This window comes from Fringilla coelebs (genome assembly GCF_963513975.1).
Source record: "Fringilla coelebs genome assembly, chromosome: 3".
Taxonomy (NCBI): Eukaryota; Metazoa; Chordata; class Aves; order Passeriformes; family Fringillidae; genus Fringilla; species Fringilla coelebs.
Window position 1 is genome coordinate 74,080,713 of NC_140030.1, and position 19,489 is coordinate 74,100,201.

General features: G+C 37.1%; 1 protein-coding gene across 1 annotated transcript in view; it reads right to left on the reverse strand.

The window, feature by feature from the left end:
• SMOC2 (SPARC related modular calcium binding 2) overlaps nucleotides 1-19,489 on the reverse strand; it is a gene marked incomplete at both ends in the record, with an annotated part of 136,958 nt that overhangs the window by 40,373 nt on the left and 77,096 nt on the right. Inside the window, one exon of the mRNA XM_084202185.1 lies at nucleotides 580-766. Within this exon, the coding sequence (XP_084058311.1) occupies nucleotides 580-766 (187 nt within the window). The remainder of the gene's footprint in view (nucleotides 1-579; nucleotides 767-19,489) is intronic.

Below are 19,489 nucleotides of genomic sequence, written 5' to 3' on the forward strand. Positions count from 1 at the left end.
AATAACATCCTTTGGAACCTGATATGTATTTTGCCTACATCTGCACTATGTGGCTTACAATAATTTACCATGTATCCGGCTCAGCTGAGATGACTGAGCTCCAACCTTCTATTAATAACACACTAAAATGATATTTCCTTGCTATGGGTTCCCGAGGAGTTGTTCCATCAAAGACCATCGTATGAAATAGTTGAGAAGGATGCTGGAAAAATAACAAAATAACTAAGCATCTCTGAGGTTGGACGTGGTTTGTCTCATAGACCATCTCACTTGCCTCTTTTATATTCAGGATTAGGAGTGTAAGATTTCCTCTGGGATTATTCATTATATGCTGCAAGTCTTGGATTCCTAGCACAAGAAAGGAGTGAAGAAGAGGACTAGGATGGCAAACTGCCTGTGCCATTGCAGTGAAAGAGCCCATGGCCATCTGGCCTTAATTTTTGATATCTCAAAATATTTCACTTTATAAAAAACCTTTATGACATAATTCCACCAGCAATAGAAATCTACACAATAGTTCATGGACACTAGGATAAGTTCTTAACACAGCTTTTGAGAACTGGACATGCACTCCCTTACCTGGTTGAGGTACCGGGGATGGGACGTCCTGTATCCACCAGGACACACCAGCAGTAGCCTGTGGAAGGATGGCACTGCACTGGTTTGTAGAGGCCACCCTGAGCACACTCTGGAATGAACACATTGTCTTTCTGGGGCTGCTTTGCTTCCTCCAGGGCAGACTGAAGTTCTTGATCACATGACGATGCTTTTGGATGGAAAAGAAAAAGTACTGAAGAAGATAGCTGGAAAGAGCCCACTCAGTTTATCAAACAGATTTTATACCTTTCTTTGATTGCATATAAGGATTTTCTTCATGAAGGCTTGCTACAGCTCAACTACCAGCTACATCGTTTTAGGCTATATCTTGTTAAAAACTTTAGTTTCCTTTTCATGCAGCTGCTTCATTTTATAGTCCTAATAGTATTTTGAATGCTCCTCTTCCTATACTTGATGTCATCTATGGACAAGTATATACTTTGCGACCTTAAAAAAAATCCTCATGCACTCCACAGTCAGTAAAGAATGGATTCTTCTCAGAGGCAATAGTAAAAATCCAGCTGCTTAGGATTCCTTAAATGAATTATTCATCTAGATATTCATTTGGATGTTTATATTCTGCTCGTTCTTTCCAGTTTTTAAACAACCTCTTAACACAGTGAGAATTCTTCCACATTCTTTTCTGGTGATTCTGGTGTTGGCAATGTATCATTTGCTCTGGAGAGCAAAGACCCACGAGAGGAATACATTTTTATGTCATGGAATCAGTATGTCTGAATCTTTCTGAATGTTTGAAGAACTTACATATCTATACATTCTCAGCCTTTACATGAAACTATGAGGCAAGGGGGAAAGAGCAGAAACCACAGGGCCTGAGAAGGCCTGTCAGTTTACACCAATCAATAAAATAACACCTCTGCTGAGGATTTTTGGTCACTAATAAACTGGTACACGTGAAACTTCAGAGACCTAAAATAAGAAAGACTATTTATTCAAGGCATTTTTTTACCAGAGACTTTAAAATCACCTATCATGTGAAATTTAGATTGCTAAAAAATACATTTCTAAATAATTCACGCACTATCCAGTAGGGAAAAATATTAAATATTTGAAAAGCAAGAATATTAAGCACTCTACAGATGTTCAAATTGCTAACAGGAAAATTTCAAGCCAGTAAAATTTCAATCAGTAACAGATTCTCTACAGTTAAATAAAAGTAATTTTAATGTTACAATAAAAAAAAGTGGGTAATATTTGCTCTTCTTTCAAACCAGTTAAAGGATTTACTTTTTGACTTTTAAAAGTTCAGTGCACAAAGAACAAGTTGAATCCTGACTGAATATTCTAGCGCATTTTAACAAATTTCAGCTCTAGGGTAATCTTGTTTTCTTTTATCCACAGAGTTCAGAAAATGCTTTGCAAACTGTAGGCACCAATAGAAACTCACAGAATAATACTGCTTCTTGACAGTTTTTTACATATGTAAATGTCCAAAATCAGTAAGACTTCAGTGGCAGGGGAAAAGGAAGCTAAACAGCTTCATACTTTAAATGGCCATCTGTACAATGGCCTGGTTTACAAAACAGCGTGTTTTTTTCCAATCCATGTAAAAGAGAATATAATTTTCTAGCTTGATTACACAAGGCACAGATGGAGATCTTCACCTGATTTTCTTTTCCCTCTTTTGTTTCATTTAGTATTTGAACAGGGTATCTAGATAAGTTGATGATTTTGCATGCTTTTGTCTTGGTCTACCCACTGACATAAACAGAGATTGAATACCTCTCAAATTTCCAGTGTTTAGATAATAAAGTGTACTTAGAGAATCACTGTAGTAGGGACAGAAACACTCTTTTAAAAAGGGAAATAGGCATTATTTGCGTATTGAAATCTTCACAAAAATAACTATAGCTTGACAAAGTAGAAATCTGTCACCAACATTCTCCTAGAGTAGCCAAAATAAATTTTGCTATCAGTGAATCTAGATTATAATGAATATCAAATAAAAAGCTCTAACAACTCTAGAAAACACCTCACTTAGCTTTTTTGTTTACTTTTTATGTTTTGTATACAATCAGGCAAAAAAGACCACTTGGGGTGAAGCGGCTGCAGTGAGAGAGAGGAAATAATTACTTTTTTTACTCCACTAAATTAATGTCTCTTTCATACTGATAAACCTTGGGACCATGCCATTACTGTGACCTTCTCTTGGTTTATGTCCTTGTAACTAGCAACAGAATATGGCAGATGTGCAGGTATTCTTATCTCCCTAAAACACATTTTTGTATGAAAAATACATTTGTATGCTCCCAACTTTGTTTAGAAAATACACTGGTATATAAAGACCACATAGTCAGGTCCTCCAGATAAGCAAAATATACCTGAAACAGAGTTGGTGTGATGGAAAATTCCCAGTGCAGAAGCAGATGTGAATTTTTTCAGCTGTGAGCATAAGCTGTGCTCTCTAATTTCTGTGGAGCTCTAGTTTCTACTGATTGAAACAACCCATGAAGGACCGTGCTGCTGACTCGTGGGCCAGTGCAGTCACCTCTGTTAAGGTGATTTAGGTGACAGTGTTAGACTTAAATAACTGGTCTTTACTGGTTGACTTGCTGAGGCAAGATTTTCTATAAGCTGTTGCTCAAGCCAGAAATTTGTATCTTTTGCACTTAAGTCATGTTTCTTCTGGTCTTTTTATTCTCTTATGTCAGGTTTTAAATCTCAAAGGCACAGAAAAGCAGAATTATGGGGAAGATGTCACAAGAGGGCTGAAAATATGGCTTATAGCTTTAGGAAGGATAGTCAGACTGCTTGAACTTAACATTAGAAGTGAGACTGGAAACAGAGCAGACAGTAATCAAAGGAAGGTTTAAAGATAAAGGACTTTCCCCTTCTTGAAACTTTTAATTTCTTATGTTTCCCTTACAGATAGGAAATTTTAACAAGCAGAGGAACACTTATCACTGGGCTTAAATTAGTTTTCCGATAAAATCTAGATTATTTCTAACAAATTAGGGAAAAATAATATGATAAACACTACATCTGTCAGTTCTCTATGAGCCAAATCACTGAGTCGTATGACAAATCTGCTAAACAGAGTTCATTAAATTCATTCAACAATAACTTATCATTTTTCTCCCTTATACAATGGCCCATGAGCTTCAGGTCAGCTATCAGGCCATCTGCCCAAGAAAGTAATTTCTGAAGTCTAATGTCTTGTACACTTTTGATTCAACCATTTGTGTTACCATTACTACTTCCCTGTTTGTTTTCCCCACTAGAATACTAATCCTACCTAAAGGAAAACTGGTCTAAAGTGCTTATCTATAATCCTGCCTGCCAGAACCAGAACATTAATCCTTTGTGTGATTTCCTGTCTAAGGCAGCCATTCATCCACTTTCAGACTTTTCTTTCAATTATTTACAACAGGACTAGTGGAAAGATGCAACTGCAGCCCTGTGATGCTAAGAGCTCTTATCACAACAGCTACCATACTGCTGAAAATCGTTGCCTTTGTAATGTCAGAAGAGTCATGGTCAACAAATGTTCATTTCCCAGGAGAACCAGTGATAAATGTCATTAACTTAGAAAATCTCTGACAGTTTGTCCAAACAATCTGACAACAACTATGAACTGGAACCATAACAGATGGATGCCAGAAGTTCATAAAATGAACAGTATGGAAAAGGATCTATGCCACAATAAAAGTAGGGTAAATACCTTACTCATTAAAATGCATCAAACTTTCTCTGGAATGTGTTACTACAATAACATTCCTTCTGGGAACAGAAAAGCACTGACACTCCAGCTTCTTCTTTTCAAGGAATGTGCTTACAGTGTTGTTATTTTACTTAATTCCCTCAATTTTACCTTGCCAGAAAAAAAGAGATAATTTCCAAGCATCTTAGTAAAAAATTATAAACATGGCTAAAAAAAATCCTTTCTGCATAGTCTACCATGTTAGTCAGTGCTTTAGCTTTAGTAATTTATTTCAGGTTGATAAACATTTCTGCATTTCCTACCCAAACTACATTTTAATTTAGGTTTATAAGCATTACTGATTCAAAACAGACATTTCAGTCATATAAGGCAATACACCTTCTTGTCCAGTTTTATACCGAGAGCCTTTGTACCATCCACCCAGTGGCCATTTTTGAATGACCAAGTAAAATTCTTGCTCAGAACTAAGACTGAGTTTAAAAAAATGCTTTACATGTAATGCATGTTACACTTCCTATGTTGCAGTGCTATTTGATTTCTTCCCTCTTCACTTTAAAGATTAGTTGCTAAATACATTTTTCATGTTCTGGTTCAAGCTGTCTTTACAGTCCATTACAAACAACCAGCTGAAACGCTGCATCTTCTGTCAATAAGAAACACACTTCAGCTAATGACAAACTTGGAGGAGAAGTTTCATGTTTTGTATAAAATCTTTGGTCAATTTTTTCTGCCAGTCCTCCCTAAGAAAACACTCTGGATTTCAACAAATCAAGTTAATTCACAAGATTTTTTTTAAAGGAAACTTCAGTTAACAAAAAAAATTAGATTAATTCCATTCATTTTTAAGAAAAATACCTCAATAGTAATAGGAAGCAACACTTATCCTTATTTATTGAAGACTCCATTTACTCATCTGTGATGGGCTACCTAAAATGTTAATTAATGTTTACTAGGGAATGTCCTAGAGGAGAATAGCAGTGATTTTTCTGGAAAAATCATCCTGAATAATCTATTTAACTGTACATTTTTCTGTTGCACATCTAAAACACTGAGTGCTGCATTATGTATGTTAGGATAATCATCTTCTTAGTCTTGTAACATGCTCCTTATTTCAGAAAATCAAGCAGTTTTCCGGCTGTATCTTATCACAACTTCTCCCAGTGCGTGGAATTTCATAATTACAAATAATTTGAGTTGTAATTTTTTTTTTGCATAAATGTAAATAGCTGTATTTATGTCTAAATTTCAGTATGGTTCAAAGGAACAAGTTGTCAAATCTGCAGAAAATTACGGAGGCATCTGTATGGTACTTTAACATTTCCTGCCGCTATACAAACATTTCCTTCCAACTTCCTTAACCCCACAATGTGCATATAACAAACAGAATCCACTCCAAGAAATTCTGTTTTCAGTTGGTTCCTTCTCCCTCCTTTTCTCGTTATCATAATGGGCCATGAAAGGGCATTTTAGGCAGCCTAGTTTTCAGGGTAAATGGATCTTTTATTAGGGCTTGAAGCTCAGTGTCCCCTATAGAAAATAGGCAACAAGAAACCTGTGAACAAAAATACTTCCAAAAGGGATAAGCAAGTTCTAGAGGATTACAGTGTAACCCTACAGGCAGCTAATATTCCAGTTGTACCTTATTTCTGGGAAGATATACAGAGAGAATATAAGCATGTAATCATACCTAAATTGTATGATGATTTCTGCTAATCAGAGTGTTCCTCAAATCATCTGTCCTAGTTAATTAAGCCTAATTTAAGCACACTTCAAGTACTAATTTACAGAAACTTTTTGCTAGTTTATTTCAATAAACCATGATTAGGATGGATAAATACTCATTTCATTGATACCCATGAAACTGTCCAAGAAATTTCATATCTCATGAGAATAAGAATTTGATCCATTTGCTTAGGATGAACCCTCTTTGAACCAGTGAAGTTGATACACCCCAAGGAAACTGATCACAATATGTTTTTATATTTTTAACTAGTTTTCACAGTATTCAAGTTTCATTGAATGGAATTGCACTTACATTACACCAAATTGTATTTCCACATATGACCAAAATGTTCACATTAGAAAGGAAAGTGGGAAGTGGGATAATTTCTATTCAAGATATGCACTTCCTGCAGAGGAGTTGAAGTTGACTGAATGGCAAAATGGTCTACTACAGCAGTGGTTCCATCAATCCAACTCCAGCAAACACACCCCTTCAAGGTAAACTAACACGTTCTTCACCTGTAGATGATCAATTTCATCACCCAGAATCCATCAATTATGTTCCTGCTATAAGCACAGTGAATACAAATGACCAAAATTCCCCAAATTATTTCATCCTAGTGAAGGAGAGATGTAATTCCATGGCTTTCTATTTTTTCAGGGTTTCCAGATTTTGTCCGGACATTCTCTAATATGACAGATTCCTTCTCTGAAGAGGTAGATGAAGTGGTATAATGCACTTCGAAAGCCACCTTCTTACCCTTTGTGTAAAGTAAGCTGTTTCCTTTTCCCTCATAGCCAGAGCATGGGCATCTCACACCAATCTTTTCCAAGATTATTTTTATTCAAACCAGGACACCTGTTCTTACAAAAATGTATCTGCCCGCCACCTCCTGACACTTTCAAATAACCTTGATTCTAACTGAAATCAAGTACAGCTAAATGCTACCAAAAAATGCAAGAATTAATTTGCTCATGCTGCTAGCTTCTTATAAAGGCTGTTTATTAACCTGGATCAAACAAAGAGTATGTATGCGGGCCAGGCTTCCCTCAGTAAAAATTCATGGAAAAATACCTACTAAACTCAATGGACAGTACATCAGGTCTCAGCTGGATATATTCATATGCAAGTATGTTTCCAGTTAAGTCTAATATTTGTCCATGGACCAAGTACTGATTGGAAGGAATAGGTAACATTAGTAAACACTCAACCTTAGACCCAACATCTAGATGGCAACCAAAACCTAGGACTAAATTACAGCATTCATGCTCATCTGGTGCCACATGTTTTGATTTACATTAGGTTCAGATGCGCATCAGCATGAGGGTTCTTAAAGCCTGGAGGAAGCTGGCAACTTTCCTACCCATATTCTTTCTCATTTGTGAAAAAACTTGTGGGAACCAAATATTGCAGGCCCCTTGTGTGCATTTTCAGAGAGCTCTCAGCGTACAGCTGATCACTATTTTGCACTTTTGGAGCTTGGGCTGATGATTGTGGCTCAAAAAGCAAAAAGTTCATTGCTTCAACACAGCCCTAATGATTAATTTATGTATTTTAGTCCATTGAACAAAGAAGGATAAATCACAGACAGATGCTCTCATTTATCTATGTGGTTTCATATGCAAAGACGCTACAATACACAAGGAAAATCCTCTGAAAATGTACTGAGCCCATTGAAAAAAATATTCAAAATGCAGAAACCACTAGCCCCCATTTAGCTTTACCTGAAAAGAGTACAATCATAATCAGTATCATCTACTGGGATACACCAACTCAGCTTTTACCCTGGGTCTGAGTCAAGCAGCCCCATATCAAATCAAGCTTTCTGAAACACACAAATTCTGTTCTACCAACTGGCAAAATTTGGGGGGCCATAAGACAGAGGTCTGAAATGTAATGGGATGACACGCTCTTTAATCAAAATCCGAACCCACTTTTCTGCTGGGATTTTTTTTCTTTAAAGTTTCTGGTTTAGGGAAGTGTTTGCACATACCTCTGCAATTCTTTATTTTCTTAAGATTTGAAATCCTGTAACCACAGTTACTGAGAAAAACTGTAACCACAGTCACTGCAAAAGAAAAATAACTGTTTTGCCTCAAAAAGCCTGCTATTTTAGCACTCTATTTGATTCTTCCTTTGCTTGCTTGTTTATTTATTTTAGCCCAACTTCTTGGTTAAACAGATGAGAAGCATTATTCAAGTATTCAGATTTATCCTCTCAGAGAATTATAACTAATTTAAATTAATCAGCTATTCACTTGTGATCCTTTTTCTCTTCGCTGCCATTGAAGAGATTAAGGGATCAAACTATCTACTTTGACACCAAATGTAATTCTCTATTTTACCATTCCTACTCAGATTGAATAAAACAGTAGCATGAGATCAGTCCCAACTTGAAAACTCACACAGAAATTAGTCTTCATTTATAAACATGACACAATTCTTAACATTTAAATATTAGCATTTACTTCTACAGTAGATAAAAAGGGGAGAAACATGGAGTATACATTAGATTACAGATAGGAGTTACTTCAAAGATGTACTTTGCATTACAGACAAATTTTTGCATTGAATTTCCCAGTTTAAATATTTTATTGTACCATCCATGAAATGTCAGAGTGCAGTAAACCAAAAGCAGCATACTTCTGGTAAATCTTTAACAGCAGTGTGTGAAAAGGATAGCAAACCTTTGCGAAGTGCCAGGCATAATCCAAGGACTGTTTACACCCTACCTTCCTCAATGGATCTTTAAAAAGTACCTTTACACAAATCAAAAATCATTTAAAGCCAAATGGTCAATGTCATGGCATCAGGATTCACAATGAGAGTGGAAAATCTGGTCTTCTGAAGAGGTGAGATCCCTCATCCTGCTTTTGCTCAATTAATGGGAAGAGCATGGATTATCATCTCCAGGTGTTCTTGCTAGGCTTTGTTAACTTGACTTCCCTAACATGAGAGTGGATAATGTGCAAACGACTGCCCCACTCTGCAAGGATACATCTGAAAGCAGTTATTTTCCAAATGGAATGAAATCTGGTTTTCCTACATAAGAGGAAATACTGGTACCTATTATTGTTACATATGGCTGCCTCATCCTGCCATAGCAGAGCAGCCCCACTGTGTTCAAACTGCAAAACCAACCAAACAAAAAAGTCACTGACTTGTCCCAAACAGAGTGGCTGGCTGGCCAGCTTGCTATAGCAATCTGAAGGCTCATTCATTAAACAAAATTGCGCAAAGCTATCATTCTTTCTTTATGAGTATATTGACCAGCAAATGTGAGTCTCCTGCCAGTGGAAAAATCTCTCATTTTTCAAGAGAAATTTGAAGTGAAAATAAAGCTGGTTCACTTTTTCCATAGAGCTGTGAAAATGAAACTCTTTGCCAGGTAAGCTGAGGATACATATTTGTTTGAATAGCTTCACTAAAAATTAAAAAACAAAGTAGGCAAACAGGGGTGCCTAAATTCATGCTTTGGCATTTAAATAACCCAGCCATCTTACACGAATGTTTATCCGTCTAGCATTTCTCCTCCATGAAACAGAAGTTGTTTCTCTTCCTCATTTGGGAAACTGAGAGCGTGGATATGACTTTGGATACTTGACCTTAGGCACTCAATTTTCCTTTCAAAGACATACAGTGGCATCTCTGGCTGCAGCCTGTGTCGTGTTCCTGCCACTGGTTCACACTGCTAATGCTGTTGGCACCATGCAATGTTTTCCAGCCTTATTGCTTAACTCCTGCCTGAGGTGACTGCACTCCACCAACATTCAATTTTCTAAGTATCAACTCATTTCCACCTTACAGACAGAACTCTCGCTACTGCTGCAGAAGCCAGCAGGAGCCAGGAGGATTTCTGTCTGTTTTATGGGAATGTGATCTGAGATGCATAGTTTAAAAATGTGCAGATATGCTAAAAAAAATAAGGGAATGTTATTTTGAATTTTGGTAGCTCTCCTTTACATGCGTCGAAGTATCTTACAAAATGGTCAGTACTGTCTGCACCTTTGTCTAATTCATAGCAGACTGGATGGGCATTACAGAATGGTAAGAATTTAGCCCTCAGGCAATGAGCAGGAATACAGACATTAAACAGGCTGCTGAAATAAAAATGCTCAATTTTTTCTTCAATATTTCAGGCAGCTATTTCGACAGCCATAACACAAAAGTTTGTGCTACCATTGCCATTACCTTTCAGATAAGTACCCTTAAAACCCATTTGGTTTAAACAATCTGAAAATTTAAAAAAATGTAGTAATACTGAGAACATAATTACACCCTTAAAAGTTAACCTATGACAGATGAATCAAAAACTTTTCTACTGTTATTTTCTTCTTCATGTCATCGAAGAAAAGGCAAGAAGCAGGTGGAAAATGAGCATTCATATTATTGCTTGTCTCTAATTACAAGGACTGTGTTGTGCAATGAGAAATCTTTTAACAGAGAAACCTCTCTAAGGTTGTATCATCTGTTGATTATGCTGCTCCCAGAGCTCTTGTCCTTCATATGAGATTCAACAACATGACCATGAAGCCTGGTCAAAAGGTAACTGCACTACTTTAACCCTGTGTAAAGCCAAAAGCTCATCTCCGATTAAAGGCTGTACAGGTCTTTGCCCCACAGCACACTATATCCAAGCACATTATTTATATAGCACGTTGGATGTCAGTACTCATAACAGGAGAACTCCAGGATTCAGAAAGAAGACTGCTTACTGATTTTGGCAAAGTTTTGTGTGCAATAAAGGGGATAAGCCAAAGAAGAGTAAAAGCCAATAAGAATATTCTAATACTAATTCTTTCGACTCCAATAACTTTTAATATAGTTTTATGTTGCTCTTTCTTTTCTTTTTTTCTTTTGTCATATGGCCATGGTTAAACAGTTCAGCCTGTGCTTTGGTTTCAAGAGCAAAGACAAATCTTTGGCTTGGCTTTACCTTCAAACTTTGGAAAAAAACAGGGGCAATCTGAATTAAAAATAAAAATTCCAATTCCACCCCACTTTCATCTCTGTTTTCAAAAAAACCCAGTTTTCTGAAGAGTAGATAATGCTAAATATGATGTGAGAATGAAACATTGCTATGCCTTTGAAGAATGGGAGACCAACAATCATATTGAAAAATTCCAGGCCAAAATTTCTGCTTCTATGAACTGGAACCATTCCAATGCATACAGTAGGGATCAGCAGCAGAAAATTTAGTCCCAAGAATATTCAGAACAATTTTAAAGGCTTCTTAAATAATGCATAGTAGCAAAGACCTTTGAACTAGTAAAATGAGAGTTTTAAAGTGTCTAAGGATCCTTAATCTTTTACAATCCATGATTACTTTGTATGGTCAGAAGATCACTGTTTTAAGTGTTTAACATGCCACACAAATGACCTGGATAAATAGTAAAGAGCTTGCAAAAATCCCAGCAACCTACTGTGTGTGAAAGTAAAGAGCGGGTTTCCCAAAGTGTAATTTTTCAAGGTGTTTGCTTGGTATTTCCAGCCCTTTCAGACCTGTTCCCATCTCATCTTCTCACACAGATTTATGCAAGTACCTCAAGCCATATTTACTTTGAAGCTTTCAACAACTAAGGAAGAAAATCCGGAAGACTGATTTTGGCAGTACTGTTTGAATAAAACAGATTATAAATATTTAACTTTTACAATGAGCATCGCAGGAAAGAGCAATGTTGGCGTTCAGTCACCTAATAAGGAAACGTTTTTATCATCGCTTATGTGAAGACAGTTCTGTTATTGTTTCTACATAGAATGCATTGTATGCTTTGTGTTCTTTTTAATTTGGGAAAATTAAACATTGTTTAATGTCTTGACAGTAATGCAAAAGGAAGCTCACTGCATGATGCTCCCAGGAGGTTGTGAAGCCATTGCAATCAGAACTGTTGCTAATTAAATCTGCCTATTGTTACAAAGCATTTGGGGCCAAACCAGTCAACCACTGGCATAATTAATGTACTTCACAAGGGCCTTTAGCAGTACTAGTTTTCATTAATCATGAGGAACAAACACAGACTAAAGAGGAGTGGAAAAGCCTGGGTACTTACAAACCTGCTTGCCTTGGTTCTCATGGAAACAACTACACTACAGTCCCATGGCAAATAGCCGTGAACACTAGCAATTTTGCCTCATACATGTATGCACATTTTCGTGAAGGTAACATGCAGAAGACACAGGCTCTCCCTTGCATCAAGGGTCAAGTCTATCCTCTTCTGCTTGTGTTCTACATGCATATTTTACAATGACACAATGACAGGTATAGTTTGCAGAATGAAGGGGAGGAATCTTTAAAGTTATCAATCAGTTGCCAGTAAAAAAGATGTAAATCCAATGTCACAATTTACATGACTGGGACACTGAGATCAACAAACAAAACAAAAGGCATGCAGAATTGAAAAAAAGGGTGCCTTTTCATTTAGAGAAATGCCACTATTTCAATTGGTCAATACATCTTTTCCTTCACTTCCACCTGTTATACTGCCTAAGTCTGTAAAGCTCCATATTGTATTCTGTATTCCTGTACCAGATGCTGTCTCAACCAGCTCTCTAATGAAACCATTCTTCTGCTTGCATTGATCTGTCCAGACTGTGACAGCCCTGCCCAAAGCAGAGCCAGGATTAGAGGCCTGGAGTTCCTGGCTAGCTGCCCTGAATGTAAGCAATGAAACCACACTGTCTCCCTCCACTAGCTGACGTCAGATGTTTTCCCATACAATACTTTGTAGGCTGCTTAAGTCTCCACAATGATATCCTGAGGAAGTGATATTGGCACAAAATATAGGCCAAGACTCTGAGCACTAGTCAGTCAGACCAAGAGCATTGACATTATGACACTTGTATGGAGTTTTATTTGAAAAACTCAAATGAACTTCCACAAAACAACTCACAGCTTTGGCTAAGGTGATGGATTCTTACTTAGGAAGCATTCTAACTTAATGCATTCTTATTTAGGAAGCACTGTTACTTGGAAGGGTACTGAATTAATGCTGAAAATTTATTTCACTAGCTTTAGCATCAAACACCTAGTTGCTCCTACATTTTGGTATCCTTCAGTATGGATAACACAGCTGGACAAGGTGTCTCTGATACAGTCTCTGACATCCTACCCAGATAGGTAATGACACCTTTCCAAGTTTACTCAATCTAGGAGTCAAGCTCTCTCTCCTGTTCTTTGCAATCACTGCTCAACTGGCTGCTCCTAAGAACTCTCAGCTTGGTTTTGGGGTCGCTGTATTTTCAGACTACAGCCTGCAAACTCATAGCAGGATCAACAGCCTTTATTTCTTGGTTATTCTCCTCATAAAGCCTCCAGTTTGTGCCTCTGTCTGTCTTAGTTGAAAGGAGAAGATGAAAGATTAGAGAGATGACAAATCAGTGTTACAAGAAATGTTAACCAGTATTTGAGATTGCACAATGATATCTAGTGAAAAATTGAGTAACAGGCAGTGAAGGTCAGCTGCTGACAGGAGAGAAAGAAGACTGCAAAGAAAGGATTTGAAACATAATAGGAATTCTCTGTATGCAACCAACTTGGAGGATGAATAACTGAGACCATGATAATATTGCAAAAAAGCTCCAATAAAAGTAGGTATGAAATAAAAGATAAATTAAGCTTAAATATAGTGTTCTGATTCACAAAATTTCCTAATCATATAGGGAATTAAAAGACCTGAAGCAAGGTATTTTCTCTCTAGCTTTGCTGTCGACAGGGGGTGCTCTATATAGAAGCCACACAGGCTCATTTTAACAAGAATATTGGAAAGGTAAGTGCACCACGACATCCTTAGCACCATGGTTACTTGTGTGACCTAGTCTCTGATGTGTGAAGGTATTTCTGAATATTCAATTTTTCTAAATATAAATATGATTCAGTGTGCAAAACACATCATCTGGTGACAATTGAGTTGTACATAATGATAATAAAGAGATAATACCTTATTCAGCCTTTCAGCTGGCAATACCAATGGAGTAGAGGAGCCCATGTGCTGACAGCACATTCATTAAAGTCAAGAAGAATTCCACCTATGTAACAGCAGCAGGACTGGGGTGGACTGTCCTATTGTCACTGGTTCAGCAGACTGATACACTACATACTAGCTACTTTAAGAAATGAGTGTGCTCTGTGTTTCCAAGAGAAGCCTTAACTCCATAATCAGTCCTGTACCATTAACATCCCCATAAAAAGAAAAACTTTAAAAAAAATTAAATAAACCCTCCAGGCCTGATTCCCCTCTCTCCTCATAAGTCTTCCAGTGGTATTAGCCTTGTAACTGCAGCAGAGTCACTCCCATTTACACTGCTCTGAGTAACACGAGGCTTCAGGCCTGCTGAAACTAAATCATCGCCTCCTACAGCAATTTTCTATTATTATATTGGACTGTTTAGCCAAAGGGATGAACTACAGGATGTGTGACTACATTACAAGTCACTGTTCTGTACTAAAGACATTAGTGGGGAAATGGGAAGAACTGACCTTTCAAACCGTTGACATTTATACTGATATTTTTGGCTTTGCTGCTCCTCTGTTGTGTCAATTCATAGGAACTTAAAATCATATCCTAAAAATTATCTTAGATTGCTTTTAAAATCTGATAAGAAACTTCAAGAACAATGAAACTGTAAGTCCCTTAAACTAAGAGACAACCAAACAGGAGAGCAATGAGATTAGCAATTTTCTCACTACCTTCTGGCAGTTTGAGATTATGACTTTAGCTACATAATGGGAGTTTAAGGAAAATCAGAGAGGAAACAAGAGCAGAAGTTACTTAAATTTCTCCTCCCCAAACCAATTAGGCAAGTAAACAAAGAGAAAGCACCCCTATTTCTTTGCCAGCCAGAACAACTGGGCACAGGGATGGCCTGAAAGAGTAAACTGCACCAGAACAGTGTGGTCACAAGCCTCTGCCACTAATCCCACCTCTGCCTCTGTTAAAAGTCTCCATTGAATCAGATTATGTGGATGAATTCAGTAAGCCACAGGTAAACATAACCATCAGTCTTTGCCAGTTCTTTCATCTTTTGGAATTTGGTTTAATACAGATGTGAAAATTTGGCCTAATGATTGAGGGAAACACTAAACCCTTCCTATGATTTGAACTTGAACAGATCTTGCAATTCTGAACTATTTTCTTTCTTCCAAAAACTTTACCTCAGATTTTGTAGGCACTTGAAGAGTTAATTTGACTCATAATGCTCTGCTTCCAGACCAAATATCAATGAGTTTGTCACCCTGATCTAACTGGGTGTACTGGAAAATAATTAAAGGGCATTAAAAGTCACCCGTGTTGGAGAAATTTATGTATTTATAATGCATTCCAGTCCCACAAAAACTGCACCTAATCATTCCTTCAAATAGAGGCCAATAAAAGTTCTTTCATTTTGATAAGTTGTTTTTACTCACTGAAGAACAAATCTGGAAAGTCTAAATATCACTTAGATCTCAATGGAAAGTAATGGTACAAGCAATGGTACACTGTTTAAATGGAAGAACATAAATTTTTTCATAGCTTGTTATGACTGTAGTACAGTTGGTTGAAAAATTTTATGTTGACAGTCTGCTGGAAAACCAAGTATTTGAATAAAAATATGTTTTTCATTCAAAGTGTTTCTCTTTGATAAAGAAGGGAAAAAAACCAAAACCCCTCAAAAAGCTGTTTGTGTTGAACTTCACAGAGAACCACACAATACAAGATTCCTCAAATGTCTGAGTTTATAAAATGGGGAGATTATTATGTTCTGCATATATTAAGGACCCAGCACTCAAAAAGGAATAACTAATGAAGTTTTAAAATTACAGCTCCAACAAGGCATTATAATGTAATGTCAAGATTTTGAGTTTTGAGCCAAAACCATTCAGTTATTTGAAGATATTTTTAACTGAATTTTTGTCTTGAAGATGCACTTCTTTAGATAAAAATACATATATTTAAAAAACAAATTCTCTATTAAGTCATGTGTTTTCCACAGAAGACTGCATTTTCAACCAGTTTGGGCTATTAAACTTTGCCCTCTCTTTTCTCTTGTGTTTTGACCAAGAGAATTTAAGATCTGAAATTTAATTTACAGCCTTAATTGTATTTAAACATAGTTTTATTTGTGGATGAGTGCAGATACTTAGCCTGCTGTTTTTAAACTAAAACAGGTATTAAAAATTGCTTAATGAAAAGCAGTGGTCTGTCTCTTCAACCACTGCTTCTTCTCCAGCAACACAGAAATCTAGTGCACTGTGGAAACAATACTTAACATTATTCCTGGGCAGTCATTCCTATGCATTGCAGAGTGCAGGGAAACTAACATTTGTCTGGAGCAGTCTGATCTGAGAGATGACAGAGCACAATGTACAGAGTGCAGTAAAATGTAAAGCAAGCCAGTTGTAAGACAGTAGTTGTGGTATAGATGAGAAGATCTTGAAGTGGGTTTATGTACCTTAGCAACATGATGTGCCTACAAGAACTTCTCTTGCTCTGATGACCCTTGGTGGGGCTTTGCATGGAAAGGAGGCTCTACAGTGGGAACTGTAGCTAACAAAAGAACCCAGTAAGGACAGGGTTGGGTTAAGGATCCATGGATGACAGCATTAACCTTGGACCTTAACAGTCCATAAAAGCAGACACTGCTGTAAAGGCTCAGACTAATGCAACAGGTTCACTGCAGACATGTGGCCAATGCACAGGTTTGGGGGTGAATTCCACCCATCACAAAGAAGTCACTGTATGAGCTGAATTTCTCTTACTTTTGTACCAAATGGAGAACACTAAAATTGCTGATGAAGCCTCAAAAAGTTCCTGTATCATGTGGCAGTTCGTTACAGAATTACAGAAAGAGCCAAGATTTTTTTGAAAATAATTAAGCAATGCATGAACTGTAGCACAAGCTGCCAGTCTCTTCAACAATTTTGTTCAGAGATACATGGCTTGGCAAATAAGAAATGTGGAATCCATATGTGATAAATCATCCAGTTAAAAATCCCTCCAAATTTAAGCAACCATGACTAGCCATAACCTGATCTACCAGGGAACATTACATGGTCCTCCCACAGTCTGTATTTACATTAACAACAGTCAGAACTTTTTTTGTTCAGATGAAGCAGTAGAATTCCACAGTCCATATAACTGGTTTTCTCTTCTTTTTCAAACAAAGCTTATTCCATTATTGGAAGGGTAGATAGCTGGTTATTTGACTTATCCTGATAGAAGAAAAAAACTGCATCTCTGCATAGAACATGGACATTTTCTCCTAACTATCAGGTCACTGAATGATGATGGAACGCCTGGCTGCTCTTACTGTTTACCCTGTTGGAAGACCTATCTTCTACATACCACCCAGCAATTGTAGTGCAGCCATAGCCAGAACCAGACTGTCTTGACTGAAAGTTTTATCTATTTCCCAGAAAGATTATGTCATTAGATATGATCCAGTCTAATATGTTTCTGTGCATTAACATGATTTACATGATTTGTTTTCATCTGTCACTAAAATACAGATCATTAACCTGACATTCCTCTTAGGATTTATGGACCTTATTGATGTTTTTATGATTATGCAATCTGATGTCTGGCAAACCATAGAAAACTGTGGGTAGGTGGAGGAGTGCATGTCTGAAAACTAAAGGAGAACTTCAAGCAGGACTATTTTGTCATTTACTTGCTGTAGAAAGTAATGTGATATAATTAAAAATGGTCAGGAAAGATTACTATCTTTTGGCATCAAATTTTAACACATGCAGTAAAATAGAAATTATCAGCCTGGCAAAAACCAGATTTTTTTTTTTCCCTCCCACAGTGGAGGTCCAGTAAAGCCCTGGAACATCCTGAGGATAAAGAACATCAACTGGATGTAAAACAGAGCTCTTTTTCTAATGGTTTAGGATGGGAGGGTCTTCTCCTGTAGTGGGAGGAAAAAGCTGGAAATGGCAGTGCTTGATCTTTTTTAAGGTTTTGAACTAATACGTAAAATTAAAATGAAGATAAATTAAAATCCTTGTGAAAAGGATTATTAAAGATAGGACAGTTCTATCACTAGCATGATCCAGCAGCCTATGAATTAAGAATGAATCATAATATACAAGCAGTGTGGGGAGGTCTGGAAAGTTTAATCATCTTGGACAACTCTGAAAGAACTGAAAGAAAACAGCAATTTTCCTTTACCAATTTAGGTCAGGCAAGGCAAAGCAGGGCAAGGAAAAGAAAGAGGATCAGAGTATGAAGAGTGATTTTGTTCACTGGTGAAGAACATGAAGAAGTTGAAGAGTACTGTTCCCTCTTTTGTAACAGATAAATCAAGACTAGAGTATCATTAAAAATTGCTGCTAAAAGTAATAATAAGTTCTTTATTAAGAACTAAGTCAACCATTTACTGATTGGCTGTAGTGATGTGAACATTCAGTAGTTTTTAAGCTGTGAGTTTTTCAGCTGCCAGAGGGTATCTTGCAAGCAATATTCGGAAAGAATTCTACTCTAAAACTATTGTGGTTCTTGACAGAAAAACAACAGCAAATGAAGGAGAAGTAAAGAGAGCTGCCTCCTACACTTTAAAATATAACAGTAGTGCATATAACAAGTTGTGACAGTGCCTCATGGATGTCGTTCCCCAGCAGTTTCTTAACAATGCTAGGTTTAGAGTAAAATACAAATCAGAAATTACAGTTCACTCAGGCTAATTAAGTTCCTTCTTGAACTCTAAAGGGAACATTTAGTGAATCAGCTATAAGTCAACCCAAAAATCTGAGAATGCCATAAGACTGTGTTTTGGAAGCTTCCAGTCTTCATCTGAATATTTCTTACTAAAATTCCATGCAATGCTTTTCTTTTTAACTGCCTTGCACCACTTTGCTGAGAGAACAGGCCAAACAAAAATTGTTCTAACAGCTCATGTCTTTCAGCACCCACAGGTTTTACAAGGCCCAAAAGGCAGATCTATGGCTAACATAAAATATTTGGACTTGCTGTAGATGTCATGAAACAATGGTAGTGTTTTTCATTGTGTAGGGAGCTGACCCACAGATAAGTCCAAAGTAGAAAGTTCACAGTAAAAATGTCTGGACTTGAACTTGTCTAAAATTTAGCAGAGACAGATTGCCACTTGTTATGGACTGAGTTCCCATTGACAGAATCCCTGTGCTGATTTGATAGCCCGTTGGGATGTTTGAAGACATTTAAAATCAATACTTGTGCCTTCCACTTTCCTTTCAGGGTTCGAATTGACGTTTTTAGGGCTTAAGCCAATTCCATTTCAGATACTCTGGATTAACAAACCTCTGTGCCAGAACATCACAGATCTCCAACAGGCTGTTGTAGTTTTTAGCCCATGACAATGGCAGACACTCTAGGCATGACATGGATATACCTCAACAATTGATTGCCACTCTCTTGACTTCTCCAGCTACAGCTGATGACTGCATTTACAAGTGTTTATAACACAAGCAATTACCATGGTTGAGTGTGGCTCATACCTCACTAATTGTTGGAGAGAAACGCTGTCTTTAG